This window comes from Melanotaenia boesemani, chromosome 17 (genome assembly GCF_017639745.1).
Source record: "Melanotaenia boesemani isolate fMelBoe1 chromosome 17, fMelBoe1.pri, whole genome shotgun sequence".
Lineage (NCBI taxonomy): Eukaryota > Metazoa > Chordata > Actinopteri > Atheriniformes > Melanotaeniidae > Melanotaenia > Melanotaenia boesemani.
In genome coordinates, this window is record NC_055698.1 from 3063777 (window position 1) to 3087232 (window position 23456).

Sequence of the window (23456 nt, forward strand, 5' to 3'; positions counted from 1 at the left end):
TCCTCTACTGACAGCTCACATCTCACAGATTCCACAGTTTCATCAAACTATGACCAAGACTCACCGAACCAGAGACAGAAGAAGACCCGATTTAAGCTTTACGGTGGTAAAACATAGAAAATGTCTCACCTTTGCTGTCTGGCCGCAATAAAAGTTCACGTTCATCTATTTTGATCTAGTTTTTTTTACAGGGCCAGGTTAGAACAGAAGTCGTTTCAGCTTCGCTTTCCTCAGGATCAGGTTTATACATTTTTCTCTTTTATTAAAAACTAAACAGTCGGATGTTATTGATGTGATTTACATGACATCAGCGGACAGAGATCATGTCGGAAAACAAAGCAACCAGCTGAAAATCAGACAAAAATATCAGTTTTTTCCAGGGAGGTGAAGATAGAAACACTCCAGTGAGGAGATCCGGAGTATTTCTCCTGTTCCGGTGTAACACTGCTCCGGTCGCTCCAACACAGGAACGTACACAGCTGAACAAGCCGAATCTACCGTCCTCGTAGGAATTTCTGAGTCGTATCACGGCTTAAAATTCCTCCCATATTCGTTGTAAGTTTTCTTAACATCAAAACGTCTATATTCTATGTTCTAGAGCTGCGTAGCGTTGGATTTCTTCCTCTTTTCATAATCTGCTAGCCACTGCTGAACTTCTGGGGTAGGTTGAGCTGGGCCAGAACAGACGGTGAGCTGCAGCGGTTCAGCTCTCATCCGGCTTTTCTGCTTCATGTTGCTCAGGCTCAGAGGAAAACTTAAATTAGCGAGGATAATAAATAACCGATTCCAGCTTCTGAGATTCTCGTCCGTGTCGTTCTTCGTTGTACCAGGTGTCAAATATCCACCGCTGTTCAGTTTAAACCAGCAAACAGCTGTGAATCAGAGCCAGTCAGAGGTGGAGACCCACACCTGATCTTAGCTTTTAATCGTGGTGTTATTCTTCTCTTTCTCGGGTAAAGAGGGAATGAACACAGAATACACAGAGAGACAGTTAGAGACATCAGGAAAGTACTTCACCTGGACCTGTTAGGTGCACCAGTGCGACCAAGAAAAAAAGTTTGTCGCACTTGTATTTCTACAACCAAAATAATCCCACAAGGATGACTGAATCCGTTCGCTTGGAGGGAATGACTCTTCCTCTCTTACTTTGCTGTCGATCCATGTGGAACTTGCTCTGATTTGATGAAACGGGTCAGAAATAATCCTAAACAGGAAAGATTTAGAGGGCTCTTTACAATTAACTCTTTACAATTAACTGCAGTTAATTGTGGAATTTAGTAATCGTGACATCCCTACATACAGGGAAAAAAGATGCATTTGTTTTTGTTTTATGATTCCATCAAAGTCATCTGAATCATTATGGAGTCGTGAGGAGCCTTAAGATCCCCATCCTCAGTGTTTATGGTCATTATCATCGTCCTTGTGATTAAAAATGTGTCTGCTGCAGCACGACAGAGGTCTGTGGTCTGAGAAGATTTTAGCAAAGACCACGTCCACACCAGGTTCCTGCTACAAAGCATCACTTTATCTCTGCAAGGAGAACCTGAACTCATCATGTCACTCAGTCACCACCTTTTAATGTTTCACCGAGTGAATTTAAGTTTTACAAACAGAACATTTTTCTGAGGTAATGATCTGGCTTTTTTTTTTCCTTCTTTAGAGCTAACTTGTTAAATTTTATAGTGTACATGTCAATATTTTGTTTTTAAGTTTAGTTTATTTTAGCACAGCTGCTATTTCTTTAGTTTTGTGCTGATGAAAATTACTGTTTTTAAAAAGTACTGCAGGGATAAAATCAGTTCCGGGCTTCTTTTGTTCAGTGTGAGAACACAGTTTGCTTTAACTGTACAAAAATGGAAATAAAAACCCATTTCATATTTAGAGGTGCGGGATGTTTTCTTCTTTCAGCCAAAGTTTTAAGACCACCGCCATAAATCAAACAGGACTTGCAGTTTTCACTTCAGCACACAAATTAAAATGAAATCTGTGTAATTACTCCGCTTTCTGCTTTTTAAAAGGCAGCAGATCCAATGGTGAGTGTACACGGCTTATTCTGAATCAACAACGCTGCCAGAAGAACTAATAATAAATTATAAATGAAGAGCAGAGGAGCAGCCAAGGCCACAGTGGTGGATCCGTTGGCTGTTTAGCAGCTTTTATAACAGGATGGAGTTGAAATCGCTCCTCTGCTGCATCTCTTCAGTCTGTCTGTTACTTTATATGACGCATCCATCCAGCCTCCTCACCCAGTCTGTCACTTAACTGGCCTCAGTAAGCTGAGAAACCAGGAAGCTAAATGTCCTCGTCTAGCCGTCCTCTCGAGTCCACACTCACACACACTCAAACACACACACACACTCCACTTTCCTGAAGCAAAACCCACGGCAAGCATCCATGTGATGGAGATGAGGATGTGGGGGCTGGTTTCTGCTCACAAGGCCTTCATCCTCTCACTGTGAGTTAAGCAGGTCTCAGCTTAGATGTTAGCTTAGTTTGTCCGAATTGTGTTTGTCTTTTAAAACATGCCTACAGCGCGGGACGTGGGCCTACATGACATCAGTGTGGGACCTTTGTCCAAACGTCTGACTTTTCTTCCCTCGGATGTGCTCTTTACTTAGTTCAATTTACAATTTAAATTTGTAAGAAAATGTCAAAACTCAAAAGTAATGATGAGCTTTTGTTTCTGTGGTGTTGTAGGTACTGAGACAATAATAATATTACAACTAACAAAGCTTTGCTGAGTTGTCAAGCTTAGTGGAGGGCAGATTGATCCAAATATCAATAATATTGATATCGACATTGGTATCGATACTAACATTGGTATCTATCAATCGATACCAATGTGATAACATCGATACTTCAATGTAGGTTTGAAAATTAGAATCTTCATAAATAAGGAAGATGAAGTGTTTTTTGGTGGATTCGGTTCACCTCAGTGACAAGGCACTCAAGATAAACTTCTCTCGCCAAATTTGGATTTTTATGGTGTAAAAGTAATAAACTTTGTTCTTTAAGCATTAATGCGTTACAAAATTTATACAGTTACATGTTTTCACACAGGAAGTAGAAATACTTAAGTAGTCACACAGGGATGAAAGATGCATGGATAAATGTTTTATAGTTGCATCGCAGCTATCTGAATCATAATTAAATCAAATCATGATGCAATTAAAGAAAAGGAAAATCCTCATAATCATCAGACCTTAATGTCCTGAAATCATCTTAATAAAACTCGACGGCTTCCTTCCAAACCTTTTAGCAAATAACAGAGATCATAGCTGCACACAGGAAGGAGTAAAAAAGTTGTGTCCCTTGGTTAGCAGTAATATAAATTTAAGTGTTGTAAAAACCACAAGTTAGAGCCTCTGATAAACCAGCTGTTACCGACCGACTGCTAATATTTTTCATTTGTATTTCTGCCTCATGCAGCTTCAACAACTCGCTGTCAACAAGCTCACAATAAACTGAAAACATAAAAAAGCATTACTGCCTTCAGAATTACACTGCACAGGAAAAACAGCTGGCTTGAAAAGCATTATGGGAAACTGAGCTTGAGTTTACTTCATTTTACCCCAGGGAGCCTTTAACATCCAGACAACAGCTGGGGAAGGCCTGAAGGCTGCTTCGTCCATACAGTAGATTTCTGCAGCTTTAATGAGGATGTGGACAGGAAGATGGAAGCCTGGAAGCTTTCTGGCTGAGATGAATATGAAGATAAATGAGAGGAAACTGCAAAACAAGCACTTAAGTCTCTACATAAAGAGAAAATCTTAAATAATCTCCCATCAGAGTTGTATATGTGGCTCGAAGTTACACCAGATGTTCAGGAACAATGTAGCACCCCAAAAATTAAGTTCCCAAACCCAGATTGAGGATTTAGTCTGGATTCCCTTTCCCATAAATACTTCATATCTTTCCCCTTTGATTGTGTGTTGGTTCCCGATGTTGTTTTTGACTGGAATCTCATAATGTGGTGTGTGATGCAGAGCAGCCAAATTCAGGGGAGAGAGAGGCAGAAACAAAGATTTTAAAGAAAACCAAGAAATGTTGCAGTGGTAGAAAAAAATAGTCCTGAAACCTAAAACCCAAAGTCCAGATGGACTGAAAGACGAAAGAAAAAGAGTTTGGGAGAGAAACCCTGTGACCGAGGGGCAGTCTGGTTGGGTGGCCATGACAATGGGAAGCAGGTGAGGATGCCAGACTGGTGGAGCCGCACATGAACAGGGATGAAAAGGTTACAGGACCTCTACCTGGACATGGGAGGCTTCTTTATGGAATCTATATCATAAAAATGTTTTTTTTTTTTTTTTTACATTTCTTTAAAAAGGAGGTTTTCAGCTACTTTGTGATAGAAGATTGGCTAATTCAGCATCGTCTTCATCCTGTCTCTTCCCTGAGCTCTCCCCTAATGACGGCTAATTCAGCATCATCCTCCAGTAATGTTTTTTTGGGCTTAGTTGTTGAATCAGCCATGCTGTGTGTTTGAAAACAGATGTATCGTCTTGCTCATGGCAGGAAGAAAATGTCGTGAAGCGGTTTCTTAGCCTCGGGACGCTGCAGGACAACTACGGCTTCAGCACACATTAAATGTCAGTGTACCATCAAAGCGAGCCAGATGCAGAGTGGTTAAACCTGACTGCAGGGGTGTCAAACTCAAATACACAGCAGGCCAAAGATGAAAAAATTGGAACAAGTTGAAGGCTGGCCTGGTTCAATGTTTATTAAAAACTTTTTTTTAAATGACCTTATTTCACACATTTAACCTGGGACTAGCCTGTTAGTTCCTGCCTATAAAACATTAATCATTAAATAAATAAAAAACAAAAATCTGTTCATGTCTGTTGCGTTTATTTGATATTTATCTAATTCATGTTTTATATTTATTTAATTTTATTTTATTACTTTTTTAGTATTTATATATATATATATATATATATATATATACAGTATATATATATATAAAAGTTCTGGGCAACCGATAAAATTTTTAATCGAGATTAATTGCATGACATGTTGCGATTAATTGTTACATGCAAAATGTCTCTTTTCTTTAAAAGAAGGCTTACAGCTATATAAAGAAATTGCAGTAAATTTTGGTTTACAAACACGACATCAGGGGTCTCCAACCTGCGACTCTGGAGCTGCAAGTGTCTCTCTGGACCTTTTTTTTTTTTTTTTTTTTTTTAAACTTCCACAAATATCCACATCCTTTTAATGAAAGAAAATATCTCTTTTACCACGTACAAATCTCCCAATTCACCAGCACTAAAGCGTCCCCAGACCATCATGTTTCCTTCACCATGCTTTAAGATGCTTGACAGATGCTCCATGCTCGAACATCTTTTCATTAGTTCTGCGTCTCACGAATGTTCTTCTTTGTGATCCAAACACCTCAAATTTAGATTAATCTGTCCGTAACACCTTTTTTCCAGTCTTCATCTGTCCAGTGTTTGTTCTTCTGCCTTTTGTCTTAATCTTTTGCTTTTGTTGGCTAGTCTCAGAGATGGCTTTTTCTTTGCTACTCTGCCCAGAAGGCCAGCATCCTGGAGTCGCCGCTTCACTGTTGACGTTGAGACGGGTGTTTGGCGAGTACCATTTAATGAAGCTGCCAGTTGAGGACCTGTGAGGCGTCTGTTTCTCAAACTAAAGACTCTGATGTGCTTGTCCTCTCTTCAGTTGTGCACCGGGGCCTCCCACTTCTCCTCCTGTTGTGGTTAGAACCAGTTTGTGCTGTTCTTTGAAGGGAGTTGTACACACCGTTGTAGAAGATCTTCATTTTCTTGGCTGTTTCTCTCATGGAATAACCTTCATTTCTCAGAACAAGAATAGACTGACAAGTTTCAGTAGAAAGTTCTTTTTTCTGGCCATTTTGAGACTATAATCGAACACACAAATGCTGAAGCTCCAGATACTAAACTAGCCAAAGGAAGACCAATTTTATTGCTTTTTTAATCAGTACAACAGTTTTCAGCTGTGCTAACATGATTGCACAAAGCTTTTCAAATGATCCATTAGCCTTTTAACATGATAAACTTTGATTAGCTTACAGAATATGCCACTGGAACACAGGAGGGACGGTTGCTGAAAATGGGTCTCTGTACATATATGTAGATATTCCAATAAAAAACAGCTGTTTCCAGCAATAACAGTCATTTACCACATTAACAATGTCTAGACTGTATTTCTGGTTAATTTCATGTTATATTAATTAAAGAAAATGCTTTTTATTAAAAAATCACATTTCTAAGTGACCCAAAACTTTTGAGCAGTAGTGTCTGTGTGTGTGTGTATATATATATATATATATATATATGTATATATATATAGATAGATATATAGATAGGTGTATATAATCATGAATCATTCATTTAATCATTTATCATTCAAAGCACTTGCGTGGCCTTTTTTTTGGGGGGGAGTTATATTCAGAAATGTTCCTGGAAAATTAGACATCTCATTAGAAACTGCTTCTTTCATCTGAGAAACATCGCATAGCTGAGAACTTTGGTGTTAAAGTCTGAACTTGAGAAGATGATCAATGCCTTTATTTTGTCTCGCTTAGACTCCTGTTACAGCATCTTGTTTAAATAAGAAAGAGCTAAACCATTTTCAGGGGGTTTATGTCACCCTGGTTTTAACATCTCTCCACTGATTACCATCCATTTTAGAATTGGCTTTAAAATACTGTACCTTACTTTTCGGGTCTGTGTGGTCAGGCTCCCCCTACATCTCTGACCTCATTCATCTACATTCAACAGGCCGACCTCTGAGATTACCAGTAGTTCCACGTCCACGCTTCAGGACCAGAGGAGGCATTGGTACCCAAACTGCTTCTCTCTTTGAAAAAAACACCTTTATGTCCTTTCTTCAAAAGCTGGCTTAATTTCTACAGTAGTTCTCCTCGTCTCTTTCTTCTTCTGCTTTTTTGTTTCCTTCTGACCGTCTTCTTTTCTGGTTTGTTTCTTTCGCTGGTCACATGTCAGCTATTCTGCTCAGCACTGCCCCCTCGATTTCCCGTGGTATTGCTCCGTCTTCTGCATCAAGTGACAAGTAGCTAAGCTCCCTGAAAACGGGCCAAACTATTCACGTAACCGATGCAGAAGACGGACAAAGCCGTCCATCCGTCTTCTCCATCAAGCATAAATGGGCCTTTAGTCTTCATGCACCACTACATACCGTTGGATACAAAATAAACTGAAGTGAAAGCTGTTAGTATGATAAAAACTGAAATGCAAAATATACTAAATCTTTGATCAGTAAAACCGATGAAGATGTTCTAAAAATGTAACTTTACCTAATGTGCTGCAAGCGATATAAAACTCTTTAATGCCATGTCCATTTTCTACGCCACAGTTCTGCCTGGCCTAATACTGAACGTGTTATTTTCTACAAGCCTCTGAGCATGCTGTTCTTTTTAATAACTGGTACAGCCTTGTTTTGGACCATAACTCAAAAAAGGAAAGGAATTACAGTCTTTAAGGCTTAAAGAAAAAGTTTCCCCTAGGAATTAAACTCTAGTCTGTAAAACTAAAGCTCAGCAACTTACTCCACCACCAGCTCCTGTCCAGCCAGGAGAAACTACTTTAAACTAATCAATGACATTTAGACTGATGCAAACGTTTAAATGTGAGATTGTCACTCGTCGGCTCTTTTTGGAAAAGAGGGAAATCACACAGCTGGGTGTTCTTAGCTGCTTTCAGTGATCATTTCTGCACATTTGTGTCCCAAATAAATAAAAGTGAGGATAATGGACTTCCACCGCAGGCATAAATTAGCTGCATTGGCAGTGAGGAGAGTTGCCATTTTCTCCTCGGCTGCTCGCTCTGTTGCATTTTTAGACATAAAAACAGACAAAAACTGGGATTTATAGCTTTAGTTTGACAGATGGGTTGATTCACTGTGAAATCCTATCAAGTTCCACATGGCCAAACTGAACATGGAAAAGAATGTATGTAAAAAAAAAAAACTTACAAGGCTGCTTCATCCTACGCGTTCAATTCAATATTCAAAATACTGCAGATTATATGGAGCTGAACCAAGGCTACTGCAAAGAAAACATTCAGTTTATTTTCTATTGAAGTCAGCTGTAACAGGGTGTCAGAGACTTTCTCTGAAAACACAGGAGCTCTGCTGCGAGCAAGGTGTCTCTCATTTTCTTTGCTTATTTTGCATATGCAGGAAATATTATTAGTCTGCACTTTTTCTCAAAACAGCTAGAAGCCAAAACTGAGTCCTGAAAGAAGACGTGATTTTGTTGGATGAGGTGAGCTTAGAGGCTAAAACTGCTGCCTGGTATTTGTTTTGTGAAGAGGCAGCTATGATGCTGCAGCCTTTTATAGATCCACACAACACACTAATACCTTTTTTTATTCTAATGAGAAATTCAAGTTACTTTATTAGTTTTATCTTCATACAAATTAACTCTTAAAATCTTAAAGTCTTTTTGTGTTTGTTTGTTGTTTTGTTAGTTTTTTTTTTTTTTTTTTTTTTGTCTATACTTGGTCCCCCTTTTTTCTCTTATGTAAACCTGCCTGTAGAAGCTGAAATATTATCAGCATAAATATTGGCATTGAAACAAACACACAACAGAAACTATTTCCATGTTTCCACTTTTTCCTCATTTCCAGTTATTCCTGCTACTATTTACCTGCTATCCTCACTAAACCAACTCCAGCTCAGCTGCTTTGTGGCGTCACCGTGCATCAGAAACGTCTTCTTGGCTTTATTCCAGCCATAGAGGAGCATTATTTTTCTTCTTTTCACACACACATACAACTTTCTGCTCACTGGTTGATCTTTGGCTGCTCCTGATTGGACGTTACCGTCAATCTAAGCTCTCTGATTGGTGGAAAGTCTGACAGGAAGTGGCTTCATCATCATGTCTAGGTCTAAATAGAGGTCTCTTAGCAACATAGTAGTGATGGTGATGTTTTTATGATGAAATGTGAAAAATAATGTTGCTATCATGGATCATTGTGGATTTACCAGATAATCTCTGAATAAAACAACATTTAGTCGCTGGATTGTAAACCTCAGAGCTACATACTACCCTTGCTGAGACACTGGTGGTGATATATGCAGTAGTGGACTGGGTTGCTGGAGATCTAGCAGAGTTTTAAGGGTTAAATATCACACCCAGATGAACAGGAGTGGGTTCATCAGGTGAACAGGTGAAGGTCGTCACTTTCATCCTGGGAAGTGATCTAGCAGAAGTTCCTCCAATTTATTTTAGAAATGCAGATGTTTATTTGTAGATCCAGTATTAACATATATGTACCAGTAAAGATGATTCCTTCATTTGCAACAGAGGTCCCCAACAAGCGGACTGGGATCTGAATCTGCACCCAGAATCTGAAGGGATCTGGACCAAGAAAAAATCTGACGGGATGCTTTTATTTTAAGTGGTGCAACTTTTGTAGTCTGTGATGCACGTAGCCAATTAAGTCTGTGAGTCTCCCTGCGGAAAAATATTAGACTTGTATCTGATCCATCAGTGCTGAACAAAAATCTTGAAGCATTTTTGAGTAAGCAAGTAGAGGAGTTTTTATGTCATCTTCTTAAAATAACAATCAGGGTTCAGGGAAAAAAATGTTACCATCACAGCTGCAGTGAAGGTGATGTGAAAGACATCACTATTGAACTTTACAAAACAACATTTTTTTTTTTTTTTTTTTTTTTTTATAAAAAAACAAAACAACATTTTTACTGATTTGTTAAACTCACACTCCTTCATTCAGGACTCTGAATTGTTCCGGCCACTGCCGATTGCTGGCAGCTGCGGCTCGTTACTGCCGTTGATTGCCTGCTCTGGAAGCACTGCCTGGAATGGCTGGAGCCGGCACACCTCTGTCTCCGCTCCTCTGACTGGCCATGCCTGGACCAATCAGGCTGCAGCTTGTTAAGAGCTGAGGCTGAAAAGGCTGCAGCCGAGGCCAGTCTAGAGGGGGAGAGCCGGAATGGCTCAGGCCACTTTCCCACTCCCGCTGTGCACTGGGTGTGTGTCGTGGTGTTTAAATTCGGTTGTGATTAGTTATGTGTTGGGCTAGGTTAGAGTGTTTTTGTTTGTGACGACGGTCACATTAGTTTATGGATCTGCTGCTTTTTATTTGGTTTTAGGTTTCACCCCGAGTTGCAGTTATGTTGTGGGTTGCACTCGGTGGATTGCTGGGCTATGTTTGGTTTGTTTCTTTCAGCAGGTCCGCTAACCCCAGTACTTGTTTATTTTGTGTATTTTCTGTTACAGGTTTTCACTCGCCGTTCACGGGTTTTAATAAAATGTGCTTATTTTTAATTAACCATCTGTCCTCAACGTTATTTTTTTGTTGCACCCAACCATACCCCTTATTTTGGGTTGTAACAGAATGAAGCACAAATAATTCCAGTAAAAGGACTCCGGATATTAAATATGATGGTTTGTGTTCTGAATGAGTTACTGTCCACAAAGGAGTGTTGCATGTGACAGGTGATAATATAAATTTATATGCTGATGACACAGTTTTTTACCTTTGTGGATCATTTCCTTTTTTTAGCCTATTGTATTCCTGCAGAAATCCTTTCATCTGAAACGTGTTCTCAGTACAGACAAGACAAACCTCACGTTTTTTAGTCCACAAATGATCCCATCAGTGACTCTAGTGCAGGGATACTCAGTTCGGTCCTACAAGGGCCGCAGTCCAGCAGGTTTTCCATGTAGTCCTGCTCCAACACACCTGTGTCAGATTAATGAGGTATTGTGCAGAACTTGATTGGCTGTTAGATCCATTTAATTTGATTCAGGTGTTTTAAAGCAGGAATATGTTGAAAAAAATTGCTTTAAAAAAAGCTACAAGGCTTTTATCCATTCTGCACCTTCACCAGGGAATATGTTGCAGAAAAGATGAAAACTGACTGAACTGATTTTATTGAGAGCTTTAAAATCCAAACAGTTTTGAGGTGGAAACCACTGAAGGCACTGTCTTTTCTTACAGTATTTATTTATTTATTTATTTATTCCTTCCTACCTTCCTGTACTTCTTATGTTTCATATTTGTGTTTTAACCCGTTGGTACCAGATGTCCCATGGGCCGGACATATTTTCCTAAGTCTCCCTTCTACGTACCTACATGTCATACGCCACTGAAAGCAAATATTCCTGACATGTGAATGATGTGTACCATTCCAGGCTACGATCAGAACTGCAGATTCAGTAAACACTGTCTTACCAGTCACAAATGCAGTTTATCTTTGAATCCATACCGTAGTCCAGTAACAGATGATCCTGCCACAGAAACACTCTTGTTACGTCAGCATTGGTCCAGTAAAGTAGTCCAGTAGAATAATTGCTCCATAACACCTGTTTTGTCCATAAAAACCTATTTTAGCCAAAAATTGCTGGATTTTAATGAGTTTACTGTATTTGCTGCTACCTGTCTTGACCAGGACTTGCTTGGAAAAGAGTTTTTTTTATCAGTGGGATTTTCCTGCTTAAATAAATGTTCAATAAAATAAGTAAATAAAATGCTTTTTTCAAAAAAAAAAAAAAAAAAAGTGCCCATTGAAACAAAAGACAAGAAAAATGCACACACATCTTCATGGAGTTCAGCTCCACTAACCTTTCAGTGCTTGACGGCGCCTGACTTTTTAAAACTAATAAAAGAAACAAAGTACTGCACACACACACACACATGTACACAAAGATTATTATAAAACAGAATAAACCATATTGATCTCAAACATGGGTAGAAATGTGTTTCTTAAACTGGACCACTGGATGGATGACTACTGTTTATAAATAAGGGCGATAGACTACTTCATATATATATATATATATATATATATATATATATACACACATATATATATACACTCACATATGTATATATTATATAATATACTAAAATAAAACATATAAAAGTGCTCATTAAATACTAAAAGTGAAACAAGGAAGTTCCAACAAACCTTTTAGTACAAATACTAAGCTTATGTGATTAATCTTGTGTTTGCAGGTTATGTTTGGTCAGCATTAAGATGGTTTTAATTCAGATAATATTAAAAAAAATGAAGTCATACAAAGGATAAAGAATCTAAATCCTGAGAATCAAACCTGTAGACCTTTTGACATTTACTGAGTTTATTCATTCATATTTTTGATGTTTAACCACTAGATGTCACTCTACACAGAGGAAAACATGCTGGAAGAGCCAGAAGGCCTTTAAAGCAACACATCACAGACACAGTAACTGCATCCACACATCTTCTCTCAGATTAAGACAAGAAACATTTTCAGCTGTTTTATCAAGCTAAAAAAAAAAAAACTTTTTTTAATATCTGATTTTAGTTGTTTAGTTAAAAGGGCTCTGCAGCAGTGGACAAAGGGAGAACGTGGTCATATTTATAGCTCTAACAGTGTAAATGGGAGTTAATGCGCATAATAACTGATATGTTGGCTGTGTGTTCAGGTTGGTAGGTACCCAGATGTCTGAGAAGGCTCTGAGGATGACATCTTGGCCCTGAACCCCACCAGGATGTCAGGTAAGACTCCAGCCTGAGGTCCTCCACAAGAGCCACCTGATCACATCTGAATACTTGCTCAGTCAATTTCAAATGTGATCATGGTTATAGGTTGAAACAAATGTTTTCATTCTACTGCAAGACATGATCTTATTTTTGATATTTAATAAAAATATCTGGAAATATGAAAAACAAGCACATTAAAACGATTGTATTTGTGGTAGTCGATGTTTTTCCCTGCAGCAGCAGCAGCCAGGAGCACTCTGTTTGGAAAATCAGTGAGGAATTCTCACCGGAAGTTTAGCTAACAGCTATTCCCAGGAGTACAAAAAAGAAGCGTGAATCATCATAAACATCTGTATTCCTCCACATCATTTTATCAAACTAGTTTATAATCTCTATCTATGTTTTAAAGATTATAAATTGATTTAAGTTACTTGCTTTGCTGTCATGTAGTTGGGACATCAGCAGGATTTACTTCTGTTAAATTAGTAGAAGTAAAAAAAGTAAATGATTCACTACTTACATTCAGCGTCCACGTCATCAGGTTCACCTTCTAGAACCGGGTCGGACCTTTTAAATTCCTGGTGTGATAAATGGAAGCAGGTGATGGAAACCTTGCTCAGAGTTGAGTTCCACATCCCAAAGCTGCTCTACTGGACTGAGATCTGGTGGCTGTGGAGGCCGTTGGAGTCCAGTGAACTCATCGTCATGTTCTAGAAAGCAGGTGGAGATGATCTGAGCTTTGTGACATGGTGCATTATCCTGCTGGAAGTAGCATCAGAAGATGCTCCACTGTGGTCATAAAGGGATGGACATGGTCAGCAACAATACTCAGGTAGGCTGTGCTGGTTAAACCAGGCCACGTTGGTACTAAGGGGCCCAAAGTGGACCAAGAAAATCTCCCCCCACCATTACACCAGCAGCAGCCTGAAGCGTTGATCCAAGGCAGGATGGATCCATGTTTTCATGATGTTTCCAGCAGATTCTGAGTCTAGCATCTGAATGTGGAGCTGAAATGGAGACTCATCAGACCAGCAACGTTTCTCCATCTTCTATTGTCCAGTGTTGGTGAGTGTGTGTGTGTGTGTGTGTGTGAATTGTAGCCTCAGTTTCCTGTTCTTAGCTGGCAGGAGGCACCCGGTGTGTCTTCTGCTTTATCCTGGTCCAGCATTCTCAGTTTGAGCTTCAGCAGGTCGTCTTCACCAGGTCTGCATGACTAGATGTGTTGAGTTGCTGCCATGTGATTGGTTGGTTAGATATTTGTGTGAACATGATGGTGAACAGTTGGACCCAGTAAAGTGGACGGTGAGTGTGAACCGTTTGCTTGAACCACCACAAAGTTGAGGTTTGAGTTATTTTAGATGGTTCCTCCCTGATTCTCCAAACTAAGAGTCTCTGACGTCTACTGCAGGTAAGACACCGGCTATGCATAATTACTTCTCACAACTCCACCTTGAAGAAATGTCCCTGTGTGTTAAATTTATCATGTTCAAAGTCACAAGATCTGGGATCCTGTCAAAAGCCTATAAGTTATTATTACTTTTTTTTATTTATCTGGACAACGGCTGGATGTTAAAATCTAGTTGGACCGTTTGCAGCAGCAGCAGAACCGTCAGCTCATACCTGTGTTGTGAAGCTACCTGAAGTGCTTCACAACACTCTTAAACCCCCCAATCTGCAAGCCAGGTTTCTCCAATTAAAAAAATTTAATGGTTTTATTTTAGCTCTCTTCAGAAGGTAAAGTTAGTGTAAAGTTTTCTGTAGAAACTTATTAGATACAAAAATAATTTCCTTCCATCCCACCAAAGTGTCTTTCTTTGAAAGTACCCTACTTTGGGTCAGACAGACGCGCCCCATGTTTAGCTAACAGATATAATGTACGAGGTCAGTTGGTCCTTACCCATTAATCAACTGTCCCACTAACCTCCCTGATTCTGCACAAATGCTTTTTATCTGAGCAGACCCAAATTCCCTTGTATCACACACGGAAACGAACCCACTCCCCTGGCTTGCTGTTACAACAAAAACACCACATCGAGGCAAAGCTGCTGTCTTAAGCTTGTTACATACTCCTCAAGAAGCAAGACGTTTGTGCTTGTTCTCAAGGCCACAAGAACAAGAAAAAAGTTTGAATTGGTCCAGTCAGGTCATCCTCCACGAGAAGCTTCCTCTGCGACGGGCGGGATGACTGCAGGGGGGATGTCTGTGTTTTTATGTGTAATGAACAGCTGACCGGGTTATTTCATATTTAACCAGAAACTGGTTAAATAAATATAACCGGGGAGGGTTGTGCGCCCGGCGGTGTCCGTGTCTTTAAATTCCACGTGTTGTATAAATTTACGTACATTCTCATCACCTTGATCAGCTGTTCATTAAAACTATCTGTCCAGCCTCTCATCAGGGAAAAGCGGAAAGGCCACAACCTTCCACTTCTTGTCCGCGTTAACATCGCCCACCTCAAATGTCCGATCAATCACACATTACTTCTCCAAACCCCACGAGGAGAAAGTTCTGCTGATGCGTCATGAAAAAGCCGTAGACTGTCCTTATTCACATCAGCAAGAGCAAGATGACGTCATTTTGTTCTCGTGGAATCAAGAACAAGAAAAAAGTTCTCGCTTCTCTCAGAGTATGTAACACGTAGCTTATGTTTGATTTAAGCTAGCTTCTGAATACTGTTGATGTGATGTGAGAGGAATACAGCCTCAACCTGCCTCTCTCATCTGTTTACTGAGCTGTAGCTTTTTTGTAAAGTGTCTCTCTCATCTATTTTAGAGCCAGCAGAAAAATGCTCCCCCAGCTGGAAAGATGAGGCCATTCAGAATGGTAATATTTATCTTCTGTCTCCGCACTGCTTGTCCTCCTCTCTGTCTCTCTGCCTCAGCTTTGGAGTGCTCATGGTGTAAAAGGTCAAGCTTTTCACAATGAAAACAAGAAATCCTTCAGTTTTAACCTCCTCTTACATCCTGTGGTATCATGGGTAATGAGTGATTTATTTAGAGAGAGCAATTTATTGCAGCAAACCCCAAACAGACATTCAGAGGAATGTTTGGTAGAAATCTGAATTAAATAGCTATAAGATTGTATATGTAAGTATTTCAACATGAAATCCTGAGTCAGGTGTGTTTGGTGTGAGGTAGTCTGAGCTCTGTTTGCTGTGTGTGCTAGTGTTATACCAGTGTTCCCAATTCCTCCAGACCCACCTCGCTGCTCGTTCTGGATGTTTTTCTGCTTCAATACAGCCAGTTTAGCTCCTCATGGAGGTCTACAGGAGCCTGGCGTTGACCCAGCCAGGTGTGGAAATACAGGGAAATATCTAAAACATGCATGACAGTGGGTCCATGGGAGCAGGGTGTAATTTCTGCACAATTTCATCTTTATATCGTCATGCAGCGCCGGGATGTAGTGGAATGAGTTATTTTTCATTCACCACATTGATCCGTTCATGCATGACGTTGAAATAAACTGTGCTGCGTGTTTTTAATATCACTATATTTAACTTCTACACGTATAACCAAGCTTTTTTATCTTTACCCTCCTTTTATATTCTGGGTCAAATTTTCTCATCTTAAAGTTTAAAAATAAAAATAGTTTAAAGCATTTTTTTCCATATGAAACTCGTGTTAAAAATGAAAATGATTTAAAATGAAAAAATTATTAAAATTTAGCTCCAACATTTTTAGGTTTTATATATATATATAAATAAATAGATATATATACATTCATATAGTCTTCCTCCAGACTCAGGGACCTGGATTTCCACATGAGATGTAGAATATGCTCATCAGAAAAGAGCTCTTTGGACCACTGCTCAGCAGACCAGGTCATGTTCTTTAGTCCAGGTAAGACACTTCTGACGTTGTGTTGTGTTCAGGAGCAGCTTGACTAGAGGAATACGACATATGAAGTCCAGGTCTAGGATCCGTCTGTGTGTGGTGGCTCTGGAAGCACTAATTCCAGCCTCAGTCCACCCCTTGTGAAGCTCCCCCACATTTTTGAATGGCCTTTTCCTGACCACCCTCTCCAGGCTGCTCCATCCCTGCTGGTTGTTCCACCTTTTTCTTCCACACTTTTCCTTCCACTCAGCTTTTTATTGATGTGCTTTGATGCAGCACTTTGAGAGCATCCAGCTTATTCTGCAATCACCTGTTGAGGCTTTGCCTCCTTGTGGAGGGAGTCATTGATGTTTTCTGCTGTCAGGTCAGCAGCCTTCCCCATGATGCTGGATTCTACTGAAACAGACTGAGACCATTTAAATGCTCAGGAGTCCTCTGCAGTTGTTTTGGATGAATCAGCTGGTTAGTGTGGCTCTTAGAAGCTACAACACTGAACCTTTTCACACTTTTACAATTTTTTGAGATTTTGATTGGTTTTCATCCAAAATCATCACAATTGTAACAAATAAACGCATCTATAATGAGTCTATTTAATGTTAGTTTACCTTTTTGTATTGAATTACTGAAATAAATTACATTTTGCCCAATATTCTATTTTTTTTAGTTTCACCTGTACAGTTGCTGACAAATCTAGCTAAACTTTGTAGAGCTTTAGATGCTACATGGACCACGTGACAGCATGCCAGCTGGATCAAGGCAAGGCAAATTTATTTGTATAGCACATTTCCTCTACAAGACAATTCACAGTGTTTTAGATCAAACATTAAAAGCATTACAGCAGGGTGCAGGAAGCAATAAGAAGTGCATTAAAAACAAACATTAAAATAAATAAAAATAGAAAGAAAAAACTAAAATAAAATAGATAAAATGGAAGAAATAAAGGAGTTTGTTCCAGACATGTGGAGCATAGAAGCTGAATGCAGCTTCTCCATGTCTGGTTCTGGATCCAGATGGCCTGAGGGTTCTGGTAGGTTCATACTGGGTCAAGAGGTCTCTGATGTATTTTGGTCCTAAACCATTCAGAGTTTTATAGGCCAGCAGCAGAACTTTAAAGTCTATCCTCTGACAAACAGGCAGCCAGTGTAAAGACCTCAGAGCTGGACTGATGTGGTCCACTTTCTTGGTCTTAGTGAGGACTGGAGCAGCAGAGTTCTGGATCAGCTGCAGGTGTCTGACTGATGTTTTAGGTAGAATCCGTAAAAACACTGTTACAATAATCAAGCCGACTAAAGATGAAAGCTGGACTAGTTTTTCCAGGTCCTGCTGAGACATCAGATCTTTTACCCTTGATATATTCTTAAGGTGATAGTAGGCTGACTTTGTAATTCCCTTAATGTGTTTCTCAAAGTTAAGGTCTGAGTCCATCATTAGACCCAGATTTCTGGCCTGGTTGGTGGTTTTTAGGTGTATAGACTGAAGCTCTGTGGTGACCTTTAGTCGTTTCTCTTTGGCTCCAAAAACAATCACCTCAGTTTTGTTTCTGTTTAACTGAAGGAAGTTCAGACACATCCAGTCATTAATCTCAAGGAGTTATCACGGAGGATGAAGGAGTGTCAGCACTGCTCATACAAACACGCATATCAAGCAGTCAGGATGAGCTTTCGTTGTGCTTACAATGGACCAATAAGGAGAAAGCCGGTGCAGTCCTTTGACTCCACCCGCAGCCATCAGATAAAATATATAAAGAACAGAAAGATATGAGAAAAAAGTAAACATAGAGAGAAATATAAAATAAAGTCAATATACACCACATATACAAGGGAAGCCCAAAAAAACACAAATGAATAAAATAGATGTACACAGAGTGTAGAGAACCATGATGGTGGATTGGTGAGTGTGTTTGGGTAAATGCAGAGGTGATGATCAGCTCTCACACATGGAGGAGTTATTGATCAGGGTCATTGTGAAAGGAAGGAATGATTCCCGAACTTCTTAATGAAGCATTGCTGCAGCGTCTTGTTCAACAGCCGCGCTTTCCCCGCATTAAAAGAAGCTCCTCCTCTCCGTCTCGTGATGGCTGACGGTGATCAGCTGATCACTTTTTCTGTCGCTAAAACCGTCTCTTGTTGCGTTTGTTTATTGTTTAGCAGATAAGCTGATAAAAAAGAAAATTGTGTTTTTAACCAGATCATTACTTTTATAAGAGTTTCTTCATAAGTATTGTCTGTTTAACTTCATTTGTCACATTTGTTATGCTGCTGGTTTTATGACATATCACCATGGAGACGGTTGGTGAGATGATGCGGTAAGATCTAACAGTGGTGGGGAGCCCTGGTCCTCGAGGGCCGCATTCCTGCATGTTTTCTATCATTCCCTGCTCTAACACACCCGATTGAAACCAAATGGATCCAACAACAAGTCAAGTTGACTTATTATTTTGAATCAGGTGTGTTGGAGCAGAGACACATGGAAAACGTGCAGGACGAGAGCCAAGCTTCCCCACCACTGACTAGAATGGTGGTTCCTAACTTGAGGTCTGAGCGCAGGAGTCCCTGAGAGCCATTATGATTAATGTCCACAAATTGTCCCTATTTTAATAAATAAAAGTAAGACTGTACGTCTGGAGTCGGAGCAACAACGGCGAGGCTATTGACAGCCTCCCTGATCCTCTTCCAGGTAGCGTTTTTGTTCCCGCCTCTGACTCCGGTTTTTAGGCTGCCAAACAGCACCTCTTTATACTTTTCCACCTCACAAGTGAGGCTTTCCATCTCCAGCTCCAAAAAAGTTCTTTTTCGGCAGAACGTCTCCTCTCCGTGGTTTGACCTCACTGGGCGTGGCCTCTGGACCACGAATAATTAAGGGCGTAACATGTAAATGACGATGGATTTCAGCTGCTGCATCTATCAAGGCCCAATCATTCCTACGCTGCATCGGTCAGATACGAACGTTCCATAAATCACACGTGGATCCAGTCCTAAGATCAGATGTGCTCGTTTCCACGTTCGTTTGATAAATGAGGCCAAATGAGGCTAAATGATGTAAAATGAATGTATGAATAGATTTAGCAGCATAAAGGCCGACCAGAAGAAGAAAGCAGAATTTATTACTAACAGAACTTTGTAGAAATAACACACAGATCAACAGTGACCAAACCTTTTCTCATCTCATCGTTCTCTCAAGTCTTGGCTTTCAGGAGAAAAATATTGTTATTGAAACAAACACACAACAGAAACTATTTCCATGTTTCCACTTTTTCCTCATTTCCAGTTATTCCTGCTACTATTTACCTGCTATCCTCACTAAACCAACTCCAGCTCAGCTGCTTGTTGGCGCCACTACATTTAGTGGCTGGATTGTAAACCTCCTGGACGGGATAGAAATGCCTGGAAAACTTCTGTAGATCACCTACAGGGTAGCTATCCATCACAGTTTACATACTAGTGTACCTGAGAAGCTGGTGATGATATGAGGGATGACTCAGTGTGCAGAAGGAATCTAGAGGAGTAATAATGTTATGATTTTCATCCCCACAGTTTTTTACATAAAAAGTATTTATTTCCCTTCAGCTTCCATCTTAAACTCTTAAACAGATGCTTACCAGAAATCAAATCAAATTTATTTATGAAACACTTTCATGCGTGACAGCAGCTCAAAGTTCCAAAGCTGCGCAGCAAGACCTCCTCGTTTGACCCTGTAAATAACCTTCCTAATAGGTCTTAGCAGGTCGCATGCGGATTTATACCGGCTGTAGTTTGTGCAGCAGGAAAACACATCACAGCTCCGATGAAATGAAATTTTTCTTGATTGGATTCATGGTCACAAATAACAAGGACGGAGTTTGTGATGGTCATCCATTCAGTGTTTGGCTCAGTGTGGAGAGGAGCTGGTGCTTTGCAGCTTTGTGAGGAAGGTCATAAAACAAGAAGAGAAATAAAAAATGGCCAAGGTGATAAAAGGCAGTCATACGCTGCAAATTCTTCTCAAACTTCCACCTTCAACGTGGGAGCCTTCTGCTGTTTTCCAGAGCTTACCCTGACATTTCAGGGTGAACGTCCCACTAATGTGGCCTCCTCAGGTAACAAAGAGTAGCCGGGGACATCTGGCACAAAGCTTTGCGTTAATTGAGGGCCCCCGGGTAGAAGAGATTCCTCACATCCAAAAATTGTTCACGACCGGCTTTGAACTGTAAAGTCGTAAAGTGATCAATCCGGGAGGGAATATATTTGTGCAAAGTTCTGCTCAAAGGCCACTTGGATGAACCGGCATCCGTATGAGCGCTATGATCCTCCGTGCAGGGCGAGGAGCGATGAGGGAGGTTTTATCTGAAAACTGAAGGGCCGACTTGCTTCCTTTAATTGTTCCGGAGGAAAACCTGGAATCAGCTGCTGGAGGCAGGATGTTCAGGCAGGTGTGTAGTCAGCGCGCTCTGGATTCATCTTCCCAACATGTCTGTATCCCAACATTTTAAAAACAAAAGACATTTTTCCAGATCATTAAGGTAAGGACAAACGTTTTTACCAGCATGTGTTTAGTTCTGCTGCTCTGTTTAATCCTAACAAGGCTCTTCCTGGTTAAATAAAAAATATTGTTCATAAAACTGGAAAATATTGTTTAATCAAAACATTAAAATTGTTTTATGTAATATAGTCACATTTTTGCAACAAACTGCTTCCAGTCTTTCTTATTATTTTACTAGTTTTTAATTTGTTTTCTTTTTATTTATTTACTCTTACTCATTTTTATATTATTTTTTTATTGATTTATTTGATATTTAACTGTAATTTTTAAAATGTTTTTATTGTATTTATTCATGACTAAAAAAAATCAGGTAGTAAAGGCTTAAAAAAAAAATCCAGAAAATTTAGTTTTTAAAAATATTAAAGTGAAAAAAGTAAATCATTTAATCAAATAATATTATTCTCCTTATTAAATTTAAAATAAAATATATATAATAATGTACCTGTGTGTAAATGAATGAATAAAAGCCTTTAAGTTTTACAGCAGACTTTCAATTAATAAAATAAATATTTTTGTGCCTGCACAAAATAACGTTTATCTATGTGACAAAGATTCTCTACATTTAAAAAGTATTTAATGAGAAAAATAACGGACAGAGAGCCGATTAAAGAGAAAATCTCCGATGGAAGCGTGGTAGGTGTTTAACTCCGGCCACGCAGACAACAGATTGCTTCAGTATTGACTTGCTCTAAACTCGTCTGATGGATGCTTAGCAGTTTTTCAACAGTTGTTGAAGAAACTTGCAAACAAGATTAGGCCAAATAAAGAACGTCACCTCATCAAAAAGTTAAACTGGTATCAAGCGCTCATTGCAAGCAGATTTGCCTCGTGGGACCTGTCCCCTACCAGCTGTTGCATGTTAACTGAATCCAATTGTCACACACTCACACTTATTACATTAATGGAGTCACTAATCCCACGGTAAGCCTTTGTAACTGTTCAATCAGCCACATTATGTGATTTTCAGCCAATTATATGAGTTAAACATTGAGTATTAATTAGGTCCTGATTCTTTAGCTTTACTCACATCTTTAAGTCCGTTCAGTTTAAATGCTCAACACCGCATTTTTATTTGTTTATTTTATTTTTAAAAATGAACAAATAATAAAAAAGATTATTCTTGTTCCTTTAAAACAACTGAACGTGACTTTACATCCACTACATGCCAAAGTCCATTCATGTTCTACTGCTCGCCATCTCTGTAGCACCTTATGGTGACACAGAGGTTTAAATCCATTTTTCACAAACACGCATAATGGCATGAAGTTATTTATTCCCCTATTTTATTTATTTTTTCCATTAAAAGCAGTATTGTGTGCTTTTTTGTGTAATCAGCCTGCAAAAGAAATGAATAAATACTTTATTTTGAACATCTTGAGACAGAAAATAACCACTGAATGAATGAATGCAGCAAAGAAAAGAAAAACTAAACCAAACAAAGACAGAAATAATGCTCAACATGCTTTTTTACTCCTACCCCTTCCCCACTATCAATAAACTACAAGCACTCGGAGGGCACAGACCTCCGCCAAGCCATTGTCTTTTTATTTTTATTTTTATTTTAATTAAATTTTTTTTTTTTTGCCAATGATTATGGTAATTTTACAGCTAGAAGCTCCAATGGCAAAATTATCCCCATCTCTCCACAGAATCCTTTAAATCCTAGATCCAGGCAGTGATCTGGATCACGCCCAAAATCCAATCACTTGTTCCTTTATTCCATTTCTGAGATTTCCTGAAAATTTAATCAGAATCCATTACTGACTAACAGGCAGACAAACCAACGCCAGCGAATACATGAGCTCCGCCTTGGTGGATAATCATAACTACATTTGGCCATATATTTCCATTACATTCAAACCCAGTAAACTACCCACAATCTGTACAAATGTACATATAGAGAATGTGCATGTGTTGTCACTCGGCAAAAGAAACAGCAGTAAAAATATGAGCAGCCTAAGTATATCTATTTATTACAAGAACAATGAAATACTTTTTTTTTTTTTTTTTACTGGATCTGATGGCAGATCTACGCTGAAACCAGTGAAACCAGTAAACTGTCCTGAATGTGTGACAGAACCAGACTGGGACTGATGTTAACCAGAGAACAACAACCCTCCCGGCCTGGTGGAGGAACGTCATGTTCTCATCTGTAAACTGCCCTTTATATCCAGCCCACGCTCAGCCACAAGACCATCAGCTGGAGACGTTCCTGAACACATCCACCATTCTCTGGGACGTGTCCACTGGTCTCTGGAACACGTCCACCGGTCTCTGGAACATGTCCACTATTTTCAGGGACACGTCCACCATTCTCTGGGACACATCCACCGGTCTCTGGGACGTGTCCACTGGTCTCTGGGACTTGTCTATCACTACTCTGCCTCAAAGATGTAAATGGATGAAAAGGATGAAAACAATGACATAAAATACTCGTCATAAATTCTGAGTAAGACGGAGATTAAAAAGACGAGAGTCACTGCTGTAAACAGACCCAAAATGTCGAATACTCCCACAAGTCTGTGCGGTGATGATGTTGCTGTGCACGTTATGCATGCACATGCATAAAGTAAATGAAGGATGATAAGTGCAATATTCGGTGATAATACC

General features: G+C 39.5%; 1 protein-coding gene across 3 annotated transcripts in view; it reads left to right on the forward strand.

Moving 5' to 3' along the window:
- The window catches only part of thrb (thyroid hormone receptor beta), a 173023-nt gene that overhangs the window by 134479 nt on the left and 15088 nt on the right, over positions 1 to 23456 (forward strand). For all 3 annotated transcript variants that reach the window (XM_041967298.1, XM_041967297.1, XM_041967299.1), the window contains 2 exons: positions 12438 to 12510; positions 15268 to 15318. In XM_041967298.1, the coding sequence (XP_041823232.1) occupies positions 12504 to 12510; positions 15268 to 15318 (58 nt within the window). In that variant the 5' untranslated portion in view covers positions 12438 to 12503. The remainder of the gene's footprint in view (positions 1 to 12437; positions 12511 to 15267; positions 15319 to 23456) is intronic.